At 39.9% G+C, this 26,561-nt stretch overlaps 2 protein-coding genes across 4 annotated transcripts in view; one reads left to right on the top strand and one right to left on the bottom strand.

Moving 5' to 3' along the window:
• LOC145981536 (sodium-coupled monocarboxylate transporter 2-like) overlaps positions 1–26,561 on the top strand; it is a 160,369-nt gene that overhangs the window by 35,683 nt on the left and 98,125 nt on the right. The window contains exon 1 of one of the 2 annotated variants that reach the window (XM_083114843.1): positions 5,287–5,511. The exons of the other annotated variant lie outside the window; for it this stretch is intronic. The gene's annotated coding sequence lies outside the window, so the exon portion shown is untranslated. Of the gene's footprint in view, positions 1–5,286; positions 5,512–26,561 lie in introns of those variants that run through there. 2 annotated transcript variants of the gene reach the window in all.
• The window catches only part of LOC145981535 (sodium-coupled monocarboxylate transporter 1-like), a 62,028-nt gene that overhangs the window by 16,819 nt on the left and 18,648 nt on the right, over positions 1–26,561 (bottom strand). The window contains exons 3-11 of one of the 2 annotated variants that reach the window (XM_083114842.1): positions 22,325–22,484; positions 21,842–21,907; positions 21,271–21,322; positions 19,848–19,915; positions 19,087–19,241; positions 17,692–17,832; positions 13,696–13,804; positions 11,765–11,874; positions 413–596 (exon numbers count right to left, since the gene is read on the bottom strand). In XM_083114842.1, coding sequence (XP_082970968.1) covers positions 413–596; positions 11,765–11,874; positions 13,696–13,804; positions 17,692–17,832; positions 19,087–19,241; positions 19,848–19,915; positions 21,271–21,322; positions 21,842–21,907; positions 22,325–22,484 — 1,045 coding nt within the window. Of the gene's footprint in view, positions 1–355; positions 597–11,764; positions 11,875–13,695; positions 13,805–17,691; positions 17,833–19,086; positions 19,242–19,847; positions 19,916–21,270; positions 21,323–21,841; positions 21,908–22,324; positions 22,485–26,561 lie in introns of both variants that reach the window. The other variant, XM_083114841.1, reaches the window with a different exon arrangement.

Here is a 26,561-nt window from a genome sequence, read left to right on the forward strand (position 1 = left end):
CAAAACGACGGATTCTAACCGAAGCAAAACTCGATGAAATTGGTGCAGCGTTAGAACGTTCTCCAAACAAACCTCTACGCCGTGAGATGGACGTGTCAAAATCATCAGCACATACAGCTACTAAGCTACTAAAATTAAAACCGTACCCTTATAACACAGGTTAGTGCTCGTTTTGCAATATTTATATGAATGTATGCATATGTCCATAAAAATAAGCGGGCATTACAGGCTGCAAATGTCGGCATCTCCGTCAGCGCCGCCCGCCACGCTTCTCCCGATCTCTCGGCTGAAGATCGAAATGGACGCACGGTAGTATTTGATTACTTGAACGTCGACGGAGCCGTTGTACCCTCACCCGCCTGCCGACGCAATGGTTCCAGGAAACTTCCACAGAATTATTCAATGGACTCACTTGAAGCACTCCGCCGAGATGCTGCACCACGTAGACCAAACCGACGCAGGCCGCCCCGAGGACGATGACCACCAGCTGGATGACGAGGGACGTCTGTCTCTCCGTCAGGGGCTTCTTGAAGAAGGGCTTGCAGAAGTCCTCCAACACCACCGCCGCCATGGAATTGAGTCCCGTGGACATGGAGCTTTGAAAGAGAACATGCACTTGTAACATTGTCTGACGAGAAGAGTGGTGTCCAGGATTGTGTAATTACGCGTAAAGAAAGATTTTCTACATGACACGCAAATTACGCTTAAAAAACGCGTAAAATACGTATAAAATGTAAAAAAGTACGTAAAAAACTAGAATAAAACATAAAAATCAAAAGAAAACATGGCTTTTGCAATAGTTATTGTTAAGTATGACAGTGGCAGAAAACAAGAAAAGGATTTAAAAAACTGTCCTTCCGTATTCGTATGTGCTATTATATTGGAACACTAACTGATTGCCCGGCGTTGCCCGGGTGTTTATTTATCCCAATCTTCTAATAGACAGAAAAATAATAAATTCTAACTATAGTGTAAGATGAACTTGGAGTTGAACGACATTGGGAGTGTCACTATTCATCTTAGCTACCCCGACAACTATGGACTCCACACTAATATCGGTCGTTTTCCATTATTTTTCATGTCACCCCCTTCCCACCCCCACCCCTAGGAGTGCCAGGGTTGTCTTGAAGTTGAACAGCATTGGGAGAGTCACTATTCATCCTAGCTACCCCGAAAACTATGGACTCCACACTAATATCGGTCGTTTTCCATTATTTTTCATGTCACCCCCACCCCTAGGGATGCCATGGGTGTCTTGGAGTTGAAAGGCATTGGGAGTGTCACTATTCATCTTAGTGACCCCAAAAGCTATGGACTCCACACTAATATCGGTCGCTTTACATGTCACCCCCTTCCCACACCCACCCCTAGGGGTGCCAGAGGTGTCTTGAAGTTGAACGATATTGCGAATGTCACTATTCATCTTAAAGACCCCGAAAACTATGGACTGCACATTAATATCGGTCGTTTCCGATTTTTAACTCACCCCGTTCCCACCCCCACCTCCACACCTATTAGGCAGAAGGTTTAACCTGGCACAGTTCGCGCCAAACCGGAGATTTCCTCCTGCTAACCGACTTTCCGTGCGCCACGTGAGTGTTTTCAACCTTTGGCAGAAGCCTTGGAAACAGCACGTGCTTTGTCCTCCGCCTACAAGGGGTCGCACGTTGTCGAGGACGTGAATGTTCTGGTGGTGGACATCTGTGCTTGCACCCCCAAATGACCGCTTTTTCCATGATCATTTTCCATTATTTTTCATGTCACCCCCACCCCTAGGGATGCCATGGGTGTCTTGGAGTTGAACGACATTGGGAGCAGTGTTGCCAGGTCTACTGATTTCGCAGGAGATTTTCTGATTTTCAGCACAATCTCCTGATCTCCTGACAAGTTTCAGGAAAATGTGGAAATCTGATTTTTTGCTTCCTTAAATATTTATACTGAACAATTATTTAAAAAAATCGAAGTTGATTTAAAATTTATATATTCAGGTGGTGGAATGCAAAGACCAACGAATATTCCGCAGAGAGAGAGAGAAAGAGTGAGGGGGGAAGGGGGGAGGAGGGCCATACCAGGCTTGATGACATTGGGAAAGACGCACGGCTTCTTGAGCCTTTTGTGAATTGGGAACTCCAAGACGGGTGTCCTACTTGCCCCATCTGGTATGGTTTTTGTCAAAGGGGAGGCAACTGGAAGCTAGTTCCAACAACTAAAATGTTGCCACCCACACGTACGAACAAATATTCAGTTTTATGGTAGTGTTTATTGCAAATGCTAGATACAGATTCGGGTTTTTAACTCTGATAAAAATGGGAGTCCACGTTATGAATGCAGGCAAAGGTTATCGTTACAAAAGCTCTTAGTAAACTGTCGATTGATTGATTTGGTTGATTTTACTTCGCATTTCTGCCACTTTTGGCTAATCACGAAGACGAGGATGAGTGATGATATGAAGGGAAAACCATGCCCAGGCCGAGATTTAATCCCGAGACGGGATCCCTGATGTCATAGCGCTGTGCCAACCACTCAGCTACAGAGGTCGGCTTAGGAAACTGCTGTTGCAGACTTACACGTCGCAGTTTTATATTTAATTAATCGTCTTTTAACTTAGAAATAATAGTTCATGTTTTTATAACATTGTTTTTTTAAAGCTAATTATTTCTGAGCGTTAACTACTATTACAATTGATTGATTGATTTAGTTTATTTTACTTCGCGTTTTGTGCCTCTTGGCTAATTTGCGAAGATGGGGATGAGTGATGAAATGATGAAATGGATGAAAATGGACATTCACAAACAACCATACCCGACCGGGATTCGAACCCGGGACCCTTGGCGTCGCAGCGCGATGTGCTAACCACTCGGCCACAGGGTCGGGCATAACTACTATTACAATTGGTCTTCTCAATCAATAGTCAATACTGTGGCGGTAAAAATTCTCTTTCCCGATTTTATACCAGGTAATCGTCGAATGTAAAAAGCTGATTTAATTAACACTTACATTACCTGGAGTGACTGGGAAAAAAGTTGAAGAAAAAACCTGCGACTTGTCTGATACTGGGTTCCGGGTTCGAATACCAGATTGGGCATGCGTGCTCTTTGTGTGTCCCTTCATCAAAATCACATCTTTACGATTAGACAAATCAATTAATCAATCTGTCTAATAATGGTTGGTTACCTTCGAACACGGGACCCCTGGCGTCGCAGCGTGATGTGCTAACCACTCCGCCACGGGGGCCGGCATTGGCTAGTTTTAAATAAAAGCCATCTATGGTGTTATCAGGTAGAGTATTTAAAAAATATCCAACACAAAAATCCATAAACTTTTAAACGCCAAGTACATAAATCCACGCACAGTCATTTATTTTAGAATATTTCTGAGAGATGAACAGAAAATCGAGGTCGGATTTTTCCAGTAATGTCACCGCCTTTGTGCTATGTGTAGAGGCAGTGCCGGCGATTAGAGGGGGGGGGGAATCCTTGCAACCCCCGCCAGTTTGGCACACGATCGTCGCCACTGGTTGGGGGAAACTGTACCTTTACCTTAGGTGAATTAAAGGGGTGGGGTTATCGTACCCCTTGAAGTGCAAATTCATAATAACATTTGTATTAACATAACAGTAATAAATTTATCTTTGCCACTTAAAACTAATAATTAATGTTCAATAATGATAGTGGAAAGCTTTTCCCATACTACCCCCCCATAACGTTGACGATCCGCTATTATTAGTTCTTCTGATTTTTTAAGCAGATCTCCTGATTTTTCAGGGGACGATCTCCCGATTTTTAAAAATCTGACCTGGCAACGCTGATTGGGAGTGTCACTATTCATCTTAGCGACCCCGACAACTATGGACTCCACACTAATATCGGTCGTTTTCGATTATTTTTTCATGTCACCCCTTCCCACCCCCACCCGTAGGGGTGCAGAGGTGTCTTACCCCCACAGTATTTCTTTCGAGATTGCAAGTGATACGTGTACCAAGTTTGGTTGAAATCGCTCCAGGCATTCGAGAGTTATGACGGAACAAACACACACACATAGCATATACACACATACATCCATTTTTATATATTAGAAGATTACTAATTTACGAAAGAAAATTAGTTTTTTACACCTGCGTAAAAGACCATGGCGGTGTCTGTAAGCATCGGCAGAACAGCCGCGAAAGGGATTAAGCGAAAAAATGAAATTTTCGCGGTTAATCCATTTCGCTGTTATTCCTTTCGCGCTTAAACCTTTCACGCTAATTTCTTCGCGTTTATACCGTATGCGCTGGCCTCCGTGGCGGAGTGTTTAGCACAGCGCGCTACGGCGCCAGAGGTCCCGGGTTCGAATTCCGGCCTGGCCATGGGTATTCGTGAGTGTCCCTTCATCAATTTAATTGCATCATCACTCATTCTCATCTTCGCGATTAGCCAAAAGTGGCACAAAAGCGAAGTATAATCCCTTTCGCAGTTATTCCACCACTCCGTTGACATGCAAGGATGAGAGGAAATTCCCATTGTACATCTTTACCTCCGGACGACACCATCCGCAGTAATAATTTCCAGATTGATTCATATTGTTATTTACATAGGATAGGATCATTTTTCGTGCAATTGCAGCCACTGAACGTGGGCATTCCTCGTCTGACGTCAGAACACAAGGTTCTCCTAGCGTTGTGCGACAAGGGAGACCAGAAAAGGTAGGTTCTCGAAAAGGCGTGGTCTCTACTCGAAAGGACATGGTATGGAAAATACTTTCCTGCCGTATCGTTCGTCCATATATGCTTGTCCTTCCATACATTTTATCTTATCACCATTCACGATTAACCGTCTCAGAAAAGAGCCGGAAGTAAATGAACAAAGCTTTTTGTTAAACCTATTCGAAAACCACAAGTCCTTCCTTTCCGTTAGCATCTTACCGAAGAAATCAGCTAACAACTTTACGACCCACTTGTTTCATTGTGTACGCTTATAATGAACGTAACAACTCGCACTCTTGTCTACAACTAACAGAAACGGTGGGTAGAAATTCCGTGTTGCCCCTCCCCTCTTTCGAGTCGAACACCGTTTGTATCTTATAGGTTGGTTTAACACCGCGTTATCTGAAGATGCGAGTTAACACTGGAGTACAAATTCCTAAAAAGAGGTCGCCGTGTGACAACCTGCCGCCAGGGGAAGACAAACATGGCATGACGTGGACAAACACCTCCAGTCGATGTTTCGTAATTTTCCACTCCCTTCTCGCTCAACGCATTTAGAACTTGGAACTGGAAAAACAGAAAAAAAAAGTCTTGTTGCTTGTGTCGCTGCACGTTCCGGGTGTTGCTACTGGGATGCAGAAAAGTTGAAAGACATGACGACGTAGCATGGACCTTATAATCTTATAGTTATCAGTTCAGCTATTAATACAAGGAAACGAAAACATCATTGTGGATTTATATCCAGTGAAAGCTTCACTTCATTTTATCGCGGATGTGTGGCGAAACTCGATAAAGCAAGTGATCTCTTACAGTATTTGGCAACGCAGGTGAGTAAAAGTACAGTTGTTTATTTACATATGGCAACAATGCCACATATAAATTCATTTCCTTGTATGCAGTAATGAACATTTCTTGCGCGTGTGTGTGTTATATTAATAAGCACATATCGATGTTGACTCGCTGCCAGAATTCACAATCGTGTATTTATTTTAGGCCTATGTAACAGAACAAGGTGTAATCATACACGTAGGTGCATTCGGGATATTCAACGAACACAGCTGACGTCATCTAATCCACTTGCTGGATTTTCTGAAGAATACTGATAATATTGTAACGGTTACTGAAATTAATTACCCACTTAATGTTTTCACCAACATTACAGATGTGCGGTTTGTACAAATGTGTGAGCGCCCCAAACCTTCCACGAAATTCCTGATCGTAAAGGAAATGGCATGTTGCACTCTTGTGATGATTAGACCTAGGATTTTTAGGTACTAAAAAGTATGCTTTTAGGTTCATACAATAGGCTCTAAAAATCCTAAAATAGGTTCTAAAAACCTTAAAATAGGTTCTAAAAACCTTAAATTAGACTCGAAAAATCCTCAAATAGGTTGCAAAAACACTTAATTTGGTACAAAATTCCTGAAAAATACTGATTAGATACAATCGTTAAAAACAAAATTTCACAAGAACCGTAATAAGCAAATAATTTTCTAAATAAATTTTAATTTCTTTATATCATTTTCAAAATTATCTACAAATTGTTATAATACTGCACTTGTGTTGTTAGGAAAAGTTACTTGTTGATATGAAAAATGAATTACGTTATATATAATTTACTGCACAACATCAGAGTGGTTACTCACTTGGAATTTCTTGAATACAGGGAATTAAACGTGAATTATTGGCTCCTAGTAGAGACGATTGGGTGCTTACACTGAGAATGGGGAGGAGGGGGACAGGACAGTTTAATTTATCTTAGTAGGCAAGGCTTAGCACTCAGAGTCTATAGTGCAGGGGTAAAAAGTAGGGGGAACTGTCCCATTTCGCCGCCACTGTGTGCAGGTAACAGTGACGTCAGATATTTTTGTTTTGTTTAAAGCTTTGATAAGCATCATATACTTGGAGGGAGGAAAATCAATAGAAAACATGTTTTAAACACGCCAGTCGTTGAATTTCGCCACCAAACCTAGTAAATACCTCTGTGAGATATAAAAATCCTGTAAAAACCTAAAAAAAAGGTTCAATTTAGGCACACAAACCTAAAATAGGTTCTAACAAGCAAAATAGGTTACTTTAGGCACTATTAAACTTAGTTGATTCGTTTTTTAATGAAACGCTGATATAACTTGTTATTTCTTATATACCTGCAAAGTAAAAAATAGGTTAAAACCTAAAATCCGACGCCTAGTGATGATGTAGCAGTTTGTCATTTGTTAATTTTTGTTTAGCATTGGATGCCAAAGTTTGTGTTCGTGTCCTTTGCATCCTTGGACCGAGATATATTGTAGATAGATTGTAACGTAACGTAAGTCCAAATTAAAACAGCCGATCGTAAATAGTGGCATGAGTCATCTTAACTGATAAGCGATTAACATATTGGTTTACATTTGTTTCTTATTTTGTACAAAGTAGTAAGTTTATTTTTGTAGTTTTTGAACGGGTGCGCAGCTTAACCAAGATAAGAATGCACTCTGCAAACTCGTGAACTAAGTATAGTCAAACCCAGATATTTCTGCCGCGATCGGCGCAGTAGAACGGGAGAACCAGTGTTGCTAATCTGCTCGATAGAAAAAATCGCTACAGTGCACCGAGGCACAGCTGTTCGTAGAACAAGGAAATTAGAGAACTCAGCTCTAATGTTGAGTTTTAAACGCCATGCATTATAACCAGGGCTGGGATTTATATGTCTTAACAAGTGGCTTTATATGTACATACATATGGACTAAAACCGTTAATGTGGACTAATCCTTGCGTAAAATTATCAAAATGATGTAAAGAAGACTTGTTCATAGTGATTTAAAATAAAATTAAACAATTTATTATTTTTCCATTTCATTAACCTTCCAGCGGGCGCGTTCATAATCGTGTCACCAGCGGGCGCGTGACGCATTTTTTACGTCATTTAGTATCATTCATTATGAGCAAGGATTTTTATAATATAAACGTAAATGTTTTTGGGTCTACATTCATTGATATCATATCTGAGGTTAATATAAATGAAACATATTGAAATACAAGTTAGAATGCTGAAAAAAAGAAGAAAAAACAGTACGAAACTTATTACATATTTATAGCGCACCATGCTTTTCATCAGCAGGCGCGTGTCGTACTTTTTACGACAGATATTCCTGCTGAAAACCTAAATTTTACAAGTTTATGTACAAACACTTTACATTCCAAGTTCAAGAGGGACGGAGTCGAGTAAAAATTCTCTAAGTCATATGAAAAATTATGGGCAGTCTATAGCAATATCCTGCGTACACACTCCCGCCTCCCCCTTCCCTCACCTCTCTCTCTCTCACACACACACACACAAACACACACACACACACACACACACTCAAACACACACACACACACATACACACACACAATATATCGTATAAAATAAGTAAAATAAACCAAATAATAAGAACTTACTTTCACATTTTCGGATATGTCCGTCCCCTCAAAACATCCTGGGAACGAGCCTAGCTACCTAAGTAAGTCAAGTCGCAATTAGCCTTTCTGTGCATAAAGCGGACTCAAAAACAAAATCAAGATCAAAATCAATTAATCTATTCTATTCGAGAAACTTGAAGGATACGCTGAATTTCGCTAACGTCTACGTTTTGTCGACTCATTTTCAAAAATTACCTGACTAAATAATTACAGAACAGGAGCAGGCGCGCAGCGCAAACTTTACGACACGGTGTTCTGATCTCAAATAAACAACAATTGACAGAGTATAACATATGGATTAGTAAAAATGACTGCTAATATGTAACACAAAATACCTCTTTGAGGAATACATAAAAAGCATAGGTCGACGAATTCAAAGGAAACACAAGAAAATTAAAGAAAATTACTTTTGGCGTAAATTTTGCGCAGGCGCGCCCGCTCGAAGGTTAATGAACCTGGTGGCATTTTAACTGTTCACTCACAATAAGCCCGTCCACACTGGTACTGGAACTGCAACGACATGTGATGCACGACTGACACTACCACTGGTTTGAGAACTAATAACACTGTTCTACACACGTTATGTTACAGAAATGAGAGTACCCAATCTTTACTAATATGAGGATGCTGAATACGGAAGTGTTTAAAGTGGAGGAAACAGAGTTATGCTTTCCCCCAGTTAAGAGAATTATCATAAAGCATCACCAGCATTAAGTTAATTTGAATCTGTCTTTCACGGCATCTCTCATCTATGTTTTCACGCTTTCATTTCAAAATTTGAATTCTGTTAATTCTTCCCAAGTGCCCCCCTGGCCTCCTTTTTGCGGGCGCTCTTAATATATTTATTAAGTTATGCCCACATTGATTATGATTAATTGTTATGTAACATGAATTATGCTATCTTGAAAATAAGAGCCAACGCATTGCTTATGGGTAACATGAATTATCAAATTAAGAGCCAATCTTAGAAAATGAAATTCATATTCGTGTTCAGGAGGTCAATTTCAGTAAAAAAGCTAGTATCCTTTCTACCCTGGACTGAAGACTAACAAGGCTCTGGCGACTGGCCCCATGGCCAGTATAATTTTGTTTGTATTGTCCTGTTCTTTTGTCCTTATGTGTGCTGAGTGCCCCTTTACAGCCTCAGCTTTTAACAGAAGTCAGAAGATTTTAAGATTTTTAGTTCTGCAACGTTAGAGTAGTTCTTTGTAATGATAAGGGGCTGGCCACCGTATAATGTGACGGGAGCAAAATAGCCTAAGTGCTGACGCTCCCAAAATTTTAAATTCAAATTCAAAATTCAAATCCTTTCTGTAACAGAAAAAAGTGAAAATTTGTAGAACAGTGTAACTTGCGAACGTGTTAAACAGCGACAATTGAACCACAAACACTCCTCCTTAAGCAGTATTATTGCCTCTCTGTGATGGCCGACAGTCGGCTGCCTTTGTTGTACATTTACAAACGATGCCGGCTTCCGCAACAAGAATATATTGCTACCGCCGCGCGGCTTTTTCTTTTGTTACGAACTTGTCACCCATCAAAACATGCCAATTTTAACACACACAGAAACACACACACACAAAAAAAAACGCATCGCATTAAGCAGTAAAAATAACAGCTTCCTTCATACAATTCCTACAAGAACACCGCCGGTGCCGGAGCCGAGGGTTGAAATGCTCATGCATCCACATAATTTATTTCTTTTGATCAATTCTAAAGTGATGAAATATGAACAATAGTACTGGAGGCATTATGGAATTTAAGGTTCACTAACCGCCCGACCCTGTGGCCGAGTGGTTAGCACATCGCGCTGCGACGTCAAGGGTCCCGGGTTCGAATCCCGGTCGGGTATGGTTGTTTGTGAATGTCTATTCATCTATTTCATCACTCATCCCCATCTTCGCAAATTAGCCAAGAGGCACAAAACGCGAAGTAAAATAAACTAAATCAATCAATCAATCAAGGTTCACTAACCAAACACATGCACTTTCACTTACACACACGCAATACACGCACACAATGTCAAACCAGTGAAATACTTAAAATAAAAATATGTTGTTTACAATCCAACAAAACTCACCGTCATTTTGCCTTTCTCCTTCCGTAACAGAAATACTGCTTCATATTTACATTTGGCAACACTAGTCACTAGCTAGCCAATGAACATGCACCGCATAAAAGAATCAACCACTACGCCATGCTATATTGCCATTACCTTCCCTGCCGAACGGTGTGAACCGCGAGCTGAAGCGCTATTCAATTGTTTTCAATGATGTTTGCGCGAGTGTGTCCAGGAATGGAATGACAATATGGCAACAATGGCGAAGGTTGGCGAGCAGGGTAGAACACGTGATGCTAAGAGAGAGGGAGACGAAACGAAAATTGGTATCTGCGCAATGGCAAAGATAGCTGCGTCGGGCTCTATGCACAGTCATTTGTTGTCTCCTCCTACTTCGCCTTCGACTGCACGGGGCGCTGCCCTTGAGGGGCGCCAAACCGGAGTGCCGTTCTTGAGTAGCCCCAAAACCTTAATTTTGATTACATAATCGTGGCTATTTGTTTTAAAAAGAGTTGTTACAAAGCAGATATATCATATTGAAAACAATAATACGTTAAGGAAAGGAGCTTCAGAAAAGAATCACGGATGGCAGAACATGGTGAAAGAATATATAAATTGTTGGAGGATAAGTATCGATTTAGTGAAATTAAAGATATGATGGAAAGTAATAAAAAAAGATGAAAGCAATGCATAAAAAGTAGATATGAATGAAAAGGAAAATATGAGTGTTTTTCATCATTCAACAAATTCAAACCTGTAGTCAATTCTTAGGCATACATAAACAAGTATTCAACAAAGTTAAAATTTAGGCACTTCAGAAGCATAGCTCAATATAGCCCATGTCTTCATATATTTTTTTTAATTTTCTGATTCATAACATAATATGTAAATTGCAAAACCATGTAGCAATTTCCGGGTGAAAATTTTATCTTGAACCGCCCGTGGGCATTCTTATCTTGGTTAAGTTATATTTAGCACGATACACTAGCCACTGCTTCCTAGCCCATCTTATCGTACTAAGGTCATATTTGCGTTGTAGATAGAGGTAAAGACGTGCGATGCCATTGAAGCTCATGGGGGTGTGTGGAGGTAGGTGCCTCACAGACTCGATCTGTGCGGTAGCACAGAAAGTGAAAGAAAGCAATAATTCTTTTCCCACAATTGACGCATGCGTCACTTCAGATCCAAGAAATGTAGTATAAGCTTAGTTCAGCGCTCTCGTGTAAAATAAATACTTCTCCTATATGAAGACATTAGAATGTAGAAACGCTCATGAATGTCGTCGCAGAGCAAGCTGTCCTTTTTTCCACAATTGCGCAGCATGCACCGCATGCGTTCACGAGACGCCTGTGGTACATATGAATTTCTTTTATGCAGTTGAATCCAGCATACCACATTAAAGTAAAAATAGGTGGACTACCAATCAGGATGTGCACCGATCGGAAATTAAGAATTCCGGATATTATATATGCGGGAACATGTAGCACCATAGATTCTCTACGAACTTCTAAACCAATGAAACGTTCCTAAACGTTATGACATCACCTTACATATATACCACCGTGGCCTTTCCCTACCTTAGAGCTGCGCTGAAGACTCCAGCTATGAACAGCCCAGGAAGTCCCGGAATATGTCCGCAAGTCTCCATCACCAGGAGGGGGAGGAGTTGGTCTCTCGACGTTGCTAACTGCGATTAGAAATGAAATGGCATTGAAATCGTCGAAGATTATAGTTTATTTCATTTTTGTGGAAACAATGACATGAATTACGTATGGCAGAAATTTGTGCTTTTCAGTGAGAATTAAACATGAGCATGTCGACCATTTGCTCTTTAAATTGACTAGTTGAATGACGTTGCAAAATTAAAATAGAAGTGCCCCAGAACAGGGTTGTCCCTCGAAAGAAAACACTGAAATTTGAAGTTATTGTGCGTGTGAGACGACATCTACCAGTCTTGTTTGTAATTTTTAGTTCCTTATAATAATTATTTTCCTGTAGTTTACGGTTATACAAGCATAAGAAAACAGTTTTTCGTTGACGTTTCAGGAGAACACACGCTCCTTTAATTTAATTTTAATGAATTCAAAATGAGAAACTCTGTACCAGATGTAGAAACCACAGGAATATATAAGTTGTTCATGTTCAAAGGATTATGTGGGACAAACAGCAAGGAAAATGGCAATAAGATGGCACGAACACGATTTGGACATTATAAATTTCAACCCAAGAACAGGTTTGTCAGCTCACATCATCGAAGAGAAGCATTTGATTAAAAAGAGAAGGGTTTTAAAAAGATTGACGGGAAACATAGAGTTGAATGTCTGGGAAGCTTCGTTCATTGCAGAAGAACACTGGAATAAATTAAATAATGAAAATGGTACCATAGATCCAGTATGGAGTTTTCTATTTTACAAATGGAGTAAGCCACCATCTTAGAAAACATTAACAGACTTTGTGAAAAAAATGATGAATTTGAATTACCTGATGATATTTGGGATTCATAATTTTAAATTTAAAAAAATAATGTGATCAAAAATGTTTTATCTGAAATAAAAATAAAACAGACTGCTTCTTTTCACAGTTAAGTTGCTATATCACAACAATGTAACATTGACAACATCCATTATATAACGGATTCTTTTTGTTTAAAAAATTGCTAACCATTGTTATAACTATCTTTAGTCAAAATGAAAACAAATGTCTGATGAAGGGAGCGTGTGTTCTCCTGAAACGTCACAACGAAAAACTGTTTTCTTATGCTTGTAATAACCGTAAACTACAGGAAAATAATTCTACAATGCAAGCAATGCGTACATACAAGAAAAACCCTTATAATAATTAACGCATATTACTCTGACTGAAATGAAATTATATGTGTGAAATATATATTTTTAGGTTGATATTAATTTTCCAAGGGGGCATGACCCTCCCTGCCTCCGTTCTGGACGCTCATGTCCTCATCATCGTCACGATGGTAGAAGATACCCCTCCCCCAATTTCGATATTGTACGTACTACGTGATCACAATGTACACTCTGCATCAGGAATGTGTGGAGCAAGAGAACGAAAACAAGTTTCTGCGCAAGTAGGATTCGATAAAGCTCGACCAATGAACGCGTGACAGAAGTGAGTGCATGGAGGGGAAAGCAAAACCTTCGGCCAGAAGCCTTCGCGCATCTTCCGCTTCATCCCTTCAACTCAGACCACGGGAAAGTCTGTTCCGTTCTGCCCCACCATGCACACGACACGCGGTTCTGCAGAGGTTATTTTGCTTGTGGTTCCACTACACCAGCCGTTTACAGCAGCTCGCACCGCTTTGCTCCGCCCACTAGCTTTCTCCCCTTCTCTACCATTATGCGCGGCCTTGGTCCACAGTTTCCCGAGACAGTGTGTAGCTGTTGAAGCATGAACGAACATGAAAAGCACAAAGAACGGGGCGTGCCTTGTTTGCTTTGGATGTAGTTGAGAGTAGAAACAGCGTAGTGACCTTGAGCGTAGAGTGACTTACCTTCGTAGTGAGCGGATCGCAATCGTAGTAGGTTGCGTAAGTGACGAGGCCGCTGTAGGAGCAGATAACAACAAGGCTGATGCCCCCACCGACGAAAATCCACACTGCTCTGTCAAAAGAAGTTATGGCGGTATCAGATGTCGATATGTAACTATACTTAACACTAGTTAATAAGCTATGTACAGGGTCAATAAGTATATATATGGACAAAATCTAATCCCTCGCTAGCCTGCAACGCTGTAGTATACAGGATGCACTGCATGGAAGATGGACTGACAAAGTCACATCTTTCCCCAGCCTTATTTTTTTTATTTTTTCCGAATTGGTGCCCATTTCTTAACAAAAATTTCGTAAAAAAAAAGGTAAAGTGCTCCCCTGTGCTTAGCACCATGCCATGAAGGCGTATAAGGGGTAACGCCCCACACTTTCTTGATCCGGTCATGAGTGGGGGTGATGTGATCAGCATCACTCACCTGACCGCCTTTACCTCCCAGGGTTTCCCGAGGATCGAACCCGGGACCTTTAGCATGGTAGTCAGACGCGTTACCGACTGAGTGACCGCGGACAATATAAATTTGGTTGTGTGAGTTAATATTATTATATCCTGGGGGAAACATTTTACCTAATTTTTCAGGTATCAAGCGATCAGGACACTAACACACATGATAAGCTTTTCCTAATTGCAATTAAAATATATTTTTGAAAGTTTGACGGAGAAAACTTTAATCACAAGCGCTAGCGTACACAGGATTTCTTTTCGGAAAAGACTGGCATTGGGATATTGCATACCTGCGTTCTAACTAGAGGCGGGTATCACAAAAAAATATTTCGTAAATACCACTTTTAACGTTCGTTTTAAAACTAGTTCAATGGAAGAAATGATCACTTTGATTCTTCCAAAGTTCATTCTCAAAATTTCAGGAGGATCTGTAGCCCCGGGCTGTTAAAAGTTCAGGAACCCGTAAATTCTATTGGGTTCCGCAACAGGACCGGAACCTTTTTTCTCGCACAATTTAAATTCGGTCCAAGTTGCATATGGTTTCCTTGAAAAAAGATTCCTGGACTGAATTTAAATTGAGTCAGAGAAAAGTTAGCTGGACCTTATTTAAATTCATCCGGAAAAAGGTTCCCGGACCGTATTTAAATTGATCTGGAAAAAAGGTTCCTGGACCGAATTGAAATACTTTACAGATAAAAAGGTGCTTTACGGTCCAGAACCCATTCACGCTTGCTGATTTTCTCTCCTGGACCGGAATTGAATTTATTTTAAATTCCTGGACCTTTAACAACCCTGGCCCCATTGATCACAAGTAAAAGATTCATCTTGTGCAACAACGCTTTGAACAAATAGTGTCGAGATGAATTGCCGTTTCTGAATAATTGACAGGCAATAAATTGTGTTATATAATCGGATAACATGTAGGAACTACCTAGATATGAACTGAAACTTATCTTTCATGTAATTCTATTGTACACATCTTTTACGTAAGCTTTGATTTCCACGGCTGCCACACTTTCAAGTATGTATTTAATGTCCCTCCCATAGCGGTGTCCTCGTCAATCATATTTGCCCTCGCTCCGGGATATGGCCTTTAGTAGAAATCAGTGTTGACAACTGTAGTATAATTATCTCAACTAGTGAAACCCTTCCTCAGGAAAGGTCACCGAGAGCCCACTAAGTTCCATTGAAATTGAGAGCTTTTCTGGTGTCTTTGTCTGGCCCTTGAAGACACGTTTAATCTGTTCCAAATCAACTCTCCACTATACGTCCAACCAATCCCGGTTAGACTGTGCGATTGAAGTACAGGTTGCAGTAAAAGTCACGATCTGATTTTGATATAATGTTATTATCGTAAAAGAAACTGTAGTAATCAACGTACAAACTGTATTGAACTGAACAAAATACATTAAAGAGTAATGTTTGCATTCCGGACCAAAAAGGACCATAACTGAATGTAGAACCTGTCCGGCTGTGAAGGACCAGAAATGAATGATGATCCGGACCGGTAGGATCTAAATGTAAGTGAAATTGTAGGTACCACTTACATCTCTCTGGTAGGGATTGTGTCGCTACAGAGCAAAGTTCACCGCGATCCTCTTGGGAGTTGTAAAGAAAACACAGGCACACACACTGATGACTATGACTACGTATTATAAGGTATATACACATAACACTTGATTACACTTCCCATGCACTCCTGTCTAGGGAAAACTGTTTACACGAAGTTGCAGCTGGTGTTACAACAACGCGCCACTAATGAAACGTAGCCACGTTAGGCTTACGGTATTCATGATTGGCCGCGACGGTTTCTGGCTGTGTCCCGAGTGGCATCTCTACGCAGGCTGGAAGTAATTACCGCGCAAAATGAATTAGCCAATGGGAGTGCAGGTTACTTAAGGCATTTGATATACACAAATAAACAATTGAAGCTATATTCAGTATAAAATATATAAAGAAAGAATAAACGTGGTTACTTCTATAGATAAATCTCCAACAAGTAAAATAGGACAAGATTGATTTTTTTAATTACGTTACTTTACCTCGCTTTTCTGCTACTCTTGGGTAATCGTGACGATAAGGATGAATGGTGATAAGGTGAAGGGGATGAAAGGAGACTCACAAACACAAATAAATGGACATCGCGCAATATTGGCCGTGGAATCAGACACCTGAGCCTCGTTATTCTGCAAAATGCAGTCCAGGGTGTACTCCATGAACGAGAGGTTGAGTTTTGAGTGTCTCTTGAAAGGATCATCACCCCTTACACCTGTTTAATACGACAAGAGTAACTATAAAGTTTATGCCAATGCAGCTATTGGTCGAACTTCACGGTATGTTGGCCATTGGCGTGCGCAGGGTTTTTTTCTGTAGGGACTGGAATTGTAAAGCTGTACAAAGCATACGGTATGCACAATAAGATATTTCGTATATTTAAAACTTTATTCCCTCAAAAGTGACAATCGGAGGTTATTTTAAGACGGATTTTCCTCTGGTTTTTCCCGAGTTCTTTGCTGTTTCTATTTGAACATTTTGGGAGCGACCTGTAGCCCCATCAGCTCCCCCTCCCCCTTCTGCATAAGCCAGTGATATTGACCATGATAATGGGTGCACAGCTGAATTCGCCGCCATGTGCGTTCACTTGCCCGCCTCAACATTTCAGGAGTGATCATTCTGAAGAGACGGGCAATTTCCTCTTTCAAATCCTCAACGGAGTTCGTACAAATCCACGCGTTGGCTTCGTTAACGTCGAAGAACTTAAAAAAGCCGCCACCACGAACGTGGGTGGGGATAAATAGCGGGCGAGTCGTTTTCGTCCAATCACACTCAACCTTCAGCCAATGGGCGCAGCTGTCATTCTGCTCGTCTACTCCACGTGGAGTCTCAGTCACATGACTGCGGATACGCTGTTGCCGTTCTTTGCAACTTCAATGTGGAGACCGTGGGAAGGTGGTTGTGCGCGGAGGGACAAGGTGGCGTAGAGTAGATGTGTGGCAACATTGTGGGTTGAATGTGATTGTTGCAGCTGGTGGGCGCGCTCTGAGGACTTCAATGCCAGCCAGTCGTTAACGTAACTAGCGCGTCGACTATACGAATTCCACTATTCGTTTCCCTTACGAAGGACCGACCACAGCCAGCTGTCGCACTGACTTCTATCGGGAAACCTGACCCCTAACCACAGTATTGGGATTGACTGACCTCTATCGGAAAACAGACAAATTATTTCCACACAACGCGAGGCACAGTCCTCTCAACCTACGACAACTTTTTACGTCAGTTTCGCTTTCGAATAATACGTGTTTGCTCTATGTATAGTAGCGATTGTGACTTTTAGTCTGTGATGTAGATTCACACCCCATTGGCTATGATTCGTCGTCAAAGGTAACGTAAATATGAAGCAACTAAATCCAGACTGTGAAAATGGAAAATAAAACGTCACCCATGCATGAAAAGCTATCGATAATATTCTATGAAACATATGATTCAGTAATACTCACCTTATGGAACTTTTCAAGTTTGGTATGGACATGTACCTCTGTACCATGGATTGGTTAACGGAATTAGCCTGAATCCAATAAAAAGCTCCTCCAAAGGTAACCGTCCAAAAACTATGCCGGATTAAAGGACTTGGATGGAAACTAAAATAACAAAAAAACTAATCTGATGCTATATTGGCCTGAAACGTGAAAGTTTTGCGTATTTGCCAAATAGTTTTGCGTTTATGCTACGAACGAAAGTGGAATATCCTTGAATATATTTATTTTTATAGAATTTTCGTGTGATGTAGGTTGTAGACCTCACAAATTTGCAAAAAACTATGATTTTTTTTTTTTTGATTGAGGCTTTCCAAAGATAATTCAAAGTTAAATTAACATTAATTGTACAAAACTGTTACATTATAACAGTACTGGCTTCTGCCTCTTCGCACGTGCACAGCCAAATCAATCTGTAATGTAAATAGTTTGTAATAATGAAATGAAAGGATCTGGGCTAGGTTCCATTTCAACAGTTAGGACCCCGCTTTAGACCATGGGTCCAGTGCATGAAAAGAACTGAAAGCTGTCACGTTCCTGGATTAAACTCAGTTGATATATTTACAATTATTCATTTCGGAGAACACAAGATATACATGTCTGAGGTATCTTCAGACATGGGAATCACTTATGGTTATTTTTATAAAAATTACATTAAATCTTGCAGTCAGAATACCTTAAAACTTCAGCTGATATTAATATCACACACTTGCACTCGAAAATAAACTTCTTGTTAGAAATAATACTGTATTAATCTTGTAATTATTCCTCGAGTACACAAATTAAAACATTCATTTTAACATCCGCCGTCAAAATCAATAAATCACATCACCTAGCAACCAACACTCAAATGTCTTAAGGTTAGTCAATAACCATTGTAACAGACTACAAATTTGAGTCAAACAAATTATGACATCATACTTTTATACAAGTATTTATTTTTATGATTAACTTATTAAACACTGAATTAGTAATTTATGTGTGTGCGTAACAAAGCAAACTTGTATTGGACTGGCATAAGTGATTTGTATTCTACCTGAACTTGTATTTTCTTATTTAGCGTGATGTTTTTTGCCAATTTACTCTATCGTCCAATACAATGACATTTCTACTAATATGTATCTTGTATGAGAACCTGTGTTAAAGGTTAGTGGACCTAATATATTGCAATGAATCTATTCGTAGGAATCGGTAATTAATTACTGAAACTGATTGAGTTAAACGAATCATTCAACTAAATCAACCATATGGATCAATAATAGCTCAAGCTATAATAAATTTTAATGAGTTGTTTTACTGAATCTATTCGTAAGAATAGGTTGTTTCAAAAATTATGAATTACGAGACGAACTGACTCACTTGAAGAACTCGAGCCGCCCACTGTCCAAGTTCCTCTGCCACACCACATCAAACCCACCCACGTCCATCGTAGCCTTCACAATTACGTACAGCATGGATCCGAACATCATGACTGTCTGAAACACATCTGTCCACACCACTGCCTTCAAACCTCCCTGGAAAGAAGAGAAATTAAAATAGTATTTGGAAGGAAATATATATATTTGTTTTCTTCCAGGATGTAATTATTATGTTGTAGTATTCACACTGCTTTTAGAAACAAATTCATCGCGGTAGAGACAACTTGGGTAGAGGTGGCTGGCTAGTAACTTTCAAGGATGGGTGCTACAGTTCTTCAGTTCCTTACCGGAGGGGGAGATGGGGGGAGCGAAGGGGCAGTCACCCCAAGCTCTGAGGGAGCAAAATAGGGAATATATAACGTAATATAACAGTGAGAGTTAGTGTTTTCAGTTCAACATGGGTTTGCGCCGGACCTGGTCCATCTAGCAACTGCAACGCCTCTGGCGCAGTTACACACTACTCTCTCTACATCTCCATATGTGCCTCGTTAACAAGTCACTTCTAAACTTGTATACTAGCCTTGCACAGGATTCGAACGTAAAACTCGTGTGTCCATCACGCTAGATACACAACCATATCACTAGGGGAACCAGCTAAGAACAAACTTGTAAGGCGTCAACGCGATTTCTTCTACAATCAGCTCTGTTATCTATTTGAGGGCAGAATTTACGTTCAATAGGAAGTTCAAACTATGTACTTACCACTGTTGTGTAGAAAATACACACCAGGCAGACAAGAGGTGTGACTAGGTGAGCATTAACACCAGTAACTGCAAAAAATAATGAAATTACATAACAGAAACATGTCTTACATAAATATTGTTATAATGCTTAAAAATATACATTGAAAATAAAACTCGATTAAGTATTACAACTTGAGTGGAATTATATTTGGTTTACCTTCTAGCTGAAGAAGAATTAAATGCAAGTTTTAAAAAAAACATACTGTAGTTTATTTAATTAATGAAATGCATTCCTGGAAGTAATTGAAATATATAACGCTACAGGGTAGCGACATATATAGTTAACTTCTACGGCAGAAGAAATGCACTCTTAAGTTCTTTATTATTTTATAGGGTTCTTTCACACACTGACCTCAACACATCTCAACAGATAAATCCCTAAATTAATTTTCCTCACATTGACGTTGCAAATAGGGTCTCGAACCACCTCCTCGACACATCTGCAAGATAAAACCTTTGATTTTTGAACTACATAAGAATTGCCAAAGTTGACGTGTATCAGTAAGCCGTAGACCTCATCCGTTGCCTCGCTTACAGCGTATCAGTTACTTACAATAGCCATTTTGCTCAGTGTTTGTCAGTTGTTAAATGCATTAATACACAGGGTGGCGCATATTATATATACACCAATGTCAGCTAGCAGCTCCGTTCGCAGGTGCGCATGCGCAGAAGCCTTCCATGCTTGGGAACCTGCAAGCACAGTTTTTGCCTTGCCATGAAACCAGCGATGCCAACCCTAGCATAATGATGCTAAACCTAGCACAATTTGAGCTTCGTTGGCATATAGCACCCTGTGTTTGCATAATGGGGAAACCTAGTACAATTTCCAAACTTGCTTCTCTGGGAGGGAGAAATTCACTTCAAAGGACGATAATTTGAGAAATTTAAAATAAAATTATGTCCAGATCTTATTTCCGATCCAATCACACCCTCATCTCTTCATTTTTTTTTCTTTATTATACCCAGCTTACCTCGCGAGAAACATTTCATGGCAAGAAATCGGTAGAAACTTGTTGGGCGCAAATAAAACAAATGTTCCGTTTTGTAGACGAATCATCTCAAACTTTCTTCTAGTTCAATGTTGACGTCATATCGGCCGAAAAGAATTATAATAATAAATTACTATTACTAATTATAGAGAGATAATTCATTATTATAATTATAGATACTAGTACAATTCATCAGCATTTAGCATAATTTCACAGATTAAACAGCACTTTCTCTTAAATGGAGGTTGGCAACACTGCATGAAACGTTGGCAACGTTCAGATGCGAATCGCGATAGTGGCGAAGCGACGTTCGATCGAACACGTTCTATCCAGATGAAGCAGCGAGTACCCTGTATTTAAATAATAATAATAAAACAACTATATGTATCTTACCTTGATTAAATGCAAGTGCTGGAACGTAAATGACGACAGGGATCCAAGTTAACTGTAAACAAAGAAATGTATATGTAATTTACTTATTTTGTATCCGGGAATTTGTGTGATGCAATTTTAAAACCCTCATAAATCTACATAAAACGGCTGTTCTGAACTGCTTATTTTTTCAACTAAGGCTTTACTGGAGGAATTTAGAGCAAATAATCGCAAATGTATGAAATTAATTTTATCATACTGTTACAATTATGATTATCTCGTTCTTTAAAAAGTCAGGGGATTCCGCCTCGTGATACCAATTTGCCATTTCATTTAATAACACGGATGAACCATAATGTTATCTCGTATTCACCTTGGCGCTATATATTACAAACACATTAGGCCTATTTCTTGTTCACGAAAATAAAAATCGAAGAGGTGATTGAGTGCATTTTCAAAAAAAAAAGAAAAAAAAAGTGATACAGTTATGTATAATTCTAATAACCTTGTATTCAATATTCCATCATTTCTGTTACAAGTAACATTTGAAGTATAATCACTAGTGTAATGTTTAAAATTATAAAATGCTTACATTGACTAGAAGAAACAGGATAGATCCTAGAATCCGAACAGGCCTGTTGAATCTTCTCTCCAAATACTAAAAAAATAATGTACAACAAACATTTTAAAAGTGGATTTTTAATTATAATCTAAACAATTATAAAAGTATTTCAAAACAGTGTATAACTTTGTTTTTGATGCTATCGTGTCTGATGCTAATACATGTATATTTTTAAATCCGGTGTGGTAAGCAGCTGTGAAATATACTCCACGCTTGTATAACAGTATATAGCAAGTAATATAATTTAATTTTTTGTGGTGTGGCTAAATTCACTTAGAACTGCAGGCCCAGTTCCGATACTCTTTGCATGAATTAGGTTTGTTTTCGAATAGTTTAAATTTTTGAAAACTTTGTAAGAGTACGAATTCATAATTTAAAATCATCGTTGATTCTGAACTGGACAAAAACAGCGTTTATATAGATTTCCAGTTACAAGCATGATAAACTTCTCACCTCATACGATGAAGTAACTTTCATCGTATAAAATACAGGTAGGTAGACATAGTGAATGGCGAATCCCATCATGATAACTCCAAATACTACTACGCAGTATTGTGTTCCATAGACATATACCTCAGCTGGCGTCCCGACAATAGTTATACCAGAAATGAAACTGAAAATAAAAAAATGCATTATTATGTTATTAGAGACCAGGATAAAACATAAAAAAAAAACTAAAAATTACACTGCACTCAAGCCTGTAGCTAGAATTTCATTTGGGGGGTCATCCCTAATCAGCAGCCGCTCCGAAAAAGTGGGGCAATAGAAGACCTGAAGATGAAATTCTCAGTAAATTACAACTTATTTACAACATGCTTAATCGTGATAAGAAAGTAAAATTAATTACCACTATACACTATTTAAATTAGATATTTGTAGGACTTCGGGCGGGGTGCTTCAGCCTCCGAGCCCTCCCCCTGGCTAAGTGCCTGACTGCAGTATTTTCCCTTGTTTTGTATCAATATTAATGTAAAATATATCCTACACAAATATAAAATAAGTATAGAGATAATTGCTATGTAAGTAATAATTCTGTTTCTTCTGGGAGTCTTATAATCTGATATTAACATCAAGGGTATCCAGGTACTTTATGAGTAGTTCCCATTATATATCTTAGCAGGGTTGGCATGTTTAAAACAAAAGTGTTTTAAACAACTTATTTTAAACGTTTCAAACACATGGCTTTGTTTGTTCACAAATGTTTAAAACAAAGTGTTTTAAACATGTTTTTCTTAGACTTGTTTAAAACACATTTTGATACTTGATGTTTGGTAGTTTGTCGTTATTTGCGTGTTTTGTAACTATGCCTTTTCATTCAGTGCGTGCCATTCTGTTTACTGTGTATAGAAATCTGTTCAGCGGCTGAAAATGTATATTGAATTAACAAAGAAACATATCGTCATGAATACCCGTGGGTCACGTTTAAAACACCTGTCTATGTTTTGTTTTTTTACAGATATTTAAAATATTTTTAAATTTGAACATTACATGGATTATGAAGAAATATAAATATGCTGACCAAGGCAGTAATTTATTTTAGTAGAACAGTAAGGCCGGTACCACAACCGAAAATGAGGTATAGTGAGGTACACAGTGTTGCCAACCTCTTACTTGAAAAAATAACCAAGGTTTTTCTTTTTCGGTCTAACCTAACCTCAAACAAGGAGCTGGCAATCTTGCTTGAGGCTTTTCTTGCAGTGTTGCCAGCTGGAGCTCGGTGGGGCTCGGTGCCAACCTCTTACTCGAAAAGTTACCAAGGTTTTTTTTATTTCTTGGGCTAATCTAACCTAATGCGAGGAGCTGGCAATCTTGCTTGAGGCTTTTCTTGCAGTGTTGCCAGCTGGGGCTCGGTGGGGCTCGCAGTGTTGCCAACCTCTTACTCGAAAAAAATGACCAAGGTTTTTATTTTGGTCTAACCTAACCTCAAGCAAGGAGCTGGCAATGCTTGAGGCTTGTCTTGCAGTGTTGCCAATATTTTACTCGAAAAGTTACCAAGGTTTTTATTTTGGTCTAACCTAACCTAAAGCAAGGAGCTGGCAATCTTGCTTGAGGCTTGAGGCTTGCTTTAATTAATTGCATAAATCAAGGTTGCCAACCTACTGGTATTTCTACCATGGTTTTTTTTTACAAAAAAAAAAGAGAGAGAGGGAAGAGTTAAACAACCGACAATGCTGCCAACACCTACCTATAGTTTTTCTTACTTGATAAGGGTTTAGCCAATTTATACACTGGCGTAACATACACACACTGTGCAATAGAGCCGGCAACAAATATATACTGCCGTAAAAGAGAGATGGCAACACAGTATGTGTGTGCGTGTGTGCGTGTATAATATGTAGCATTATTAACTAGAGTGTGTTGGCAACCCACCTGCAATTAAAAAAAAAAATAGAGATGCCAATGTTGCCGTAAGATAAAGAGGGAGACTAAGCTGGCAACAGTGGTGAGCGAATATGCCTTATTTCCAAGTCCCGGGGCGCTAATGTATATCGGGATTTTTGTAAAAACCTTATCGCGGGAACGATGTGCTGCACATACGCGCGCGCGCACCTGTATTGTGATGCAAACAAACAAATAAATAATTGTTGTTTTTAGGATGCCTGGCCCCTAACCCCGCCAGGGTGCGTGGTGCCCAACCAAAAAAGGTTCTAACGGCTGCGGCTCTAGATTACCGCACCTCTGTAGAGTTTCACGTGTTTTTTTTTTCCCCCAAACTTCCATGAAACCCTACAGAGGACCTCCGTAATGCATGCAACGTGTACTAACGACTCTAGTGTTATTTTGATGTTGTAATATTTTTGGATATAGAGTTTTATTGTGAGATATAGATAAAAATAATTATGTTTATTATAATATTTTTTTGATGAAGATGGATAATGTATGTGTGTGTGTTACAAATAAAGTTGCATGCTTTTTTCTAGTGTGTGTGTATGTGTTTTTGATGTTTCGACAGCATCTGAAACGATAAAAAAGAATTTTATTGTTAATTTTCTCGTGTAAAAAAAAAACAACAACAAATTTTTTTTGTGCAAATTTTCTGATTGTCTCTCGTGCTATAGTGCAAAAAAGATATTGTAACTGATAACTAATGAAATAGACATTTGTAACTGATCTGAACTAGTGAAATTTTCGTATTGTGCCATTGAAACTGATTGTGCTAGTACAAAAATTTCTTATTGTGCAAGAAAAAAATGTAAAAAACTTGTTAAAACTGCTCTGTGACCCTCTCGTTCTTCACGTCGTGGACGAAGGACTTCTCTGCAATCAGGATAACGCTGCATACGGTGTCCTCGGGCAGCGCGTCGTGGAACTCGCAGACGACCTTGATGTTGGTTCGATCGTTGACCACCACCTGCTTCCTCTTCGTGGTATTGATGACGAACATGGGTCTGCGGGTTTTGAATTCGCTGGGCGTGTAGTACATGTCCATGCTTCCCTCGGTCACGCGTTTGAAAGAGGTGTAAGCTTCGTAAAGTTTGAGGTAATCGTCTTTGGTCATGTCGAGGTTGTAATTCTCGCGCGGGAACACTTCGTTTCTGCCATTCTTCAGATAAACATTCTTGATCTTGCAGTCGTCGAACATGCTGGAATTTTTTTCCTGGTTGTTATCGCGCCCGGTCTGAAAGAGCACGACGACGAAATCTGGCATGTCGAACTGTATGTTGTTGAACTGCGTCGTCACGTCGAATTCCATGTGACTTCCCGACGCCATCTTCTGCACGCACTGGTAACCGTGAAAGTGAATCGGTACCTGCGGACTCTTCAAGATCTCCGCTTTGTACTTGAGGGCGTAGTTTGTTTCGTATTCTACGATCGGCATTCTCAATTCCATGCTCCGGATGACGCACTTGGCCGCTTCAGGTAATGTGTTGGCTATCGGCGTGCCGTCGGCGTTCAAGTTGGTGTATCGCATCAGTGCGTCGTTGTCGTTGGCCGCTCTTCGAAACGTGACGCGCAATCCTCCCTTCCACATGATCTCCTTGTAGTCCGAGAAGAATCCCGGCAGCAGACGCATGGGAAAAAGCACCGTGTGACTTTTAGTCGATATTTTGGTCCCCGCTTCGAATCCTCCCGCCTGGTAGTATGCTGCGTCTGTTTTGGATAATTTCAATGTTCCCACTGCCGTCGACGTGATGCCTGGATAATCTATTCTGTCTATGACGGTGTTGTGTTTCCTCACCTCCACCTGCGAGAACAGGTGAGGCACGAAGTTGTCCACGAGTATCAAATTTGCATTGGGCGGAAACGCATCTCCGTTTTCCTTCTTCACCACGTCGAATTGAAGGTAGAGGTCCGCTCTGTGAGGATGAACGAACCCATCGCCTACGTCCACGTCGTATTCGATCTCCCTGTTTGCTTCGTTGAGATTGGCGAACGTGCGACGGTTGGGAGGGAAAGATTGCAATTCGTAACTTTCGATTTGCTCCATTTTCACTATGTGTGTTATTTATTATACGTTGATCTCCACGATGGCCGTCGTAGTGGCACCTGCGAAATCCACCACGTCTCCTTTCTCGTTTGTCACCACCAACTCTATGTCGTCTATGCGGTTGCGGCATACTGGAAAATAGATCGGCGAAGAGGGTGTGTAGATGATCGGTTCCATGAATTCGGAACTGGGTTTGAACGTAGCTATGATTCCTGTCTGCTTGTGACTTCCCAGCAGCTCCCCGTCCGAGGATTTCGTGAT

Source organism: Lepisma saccharinum, chromosome 29 (assembly GCF_977018435.1).
Source record: "Lepisma saccharinum chromosome 29, izLepSacc3.1, whole genome shotgun sequence".
In the NCBI taxonomy this organism is placed as follows: Eukaryota; Metazoa; Arthropoda; class Insecta; order Zygentoma; family Lepismatidae; genus Lepisma; species Lepisma saccharinum.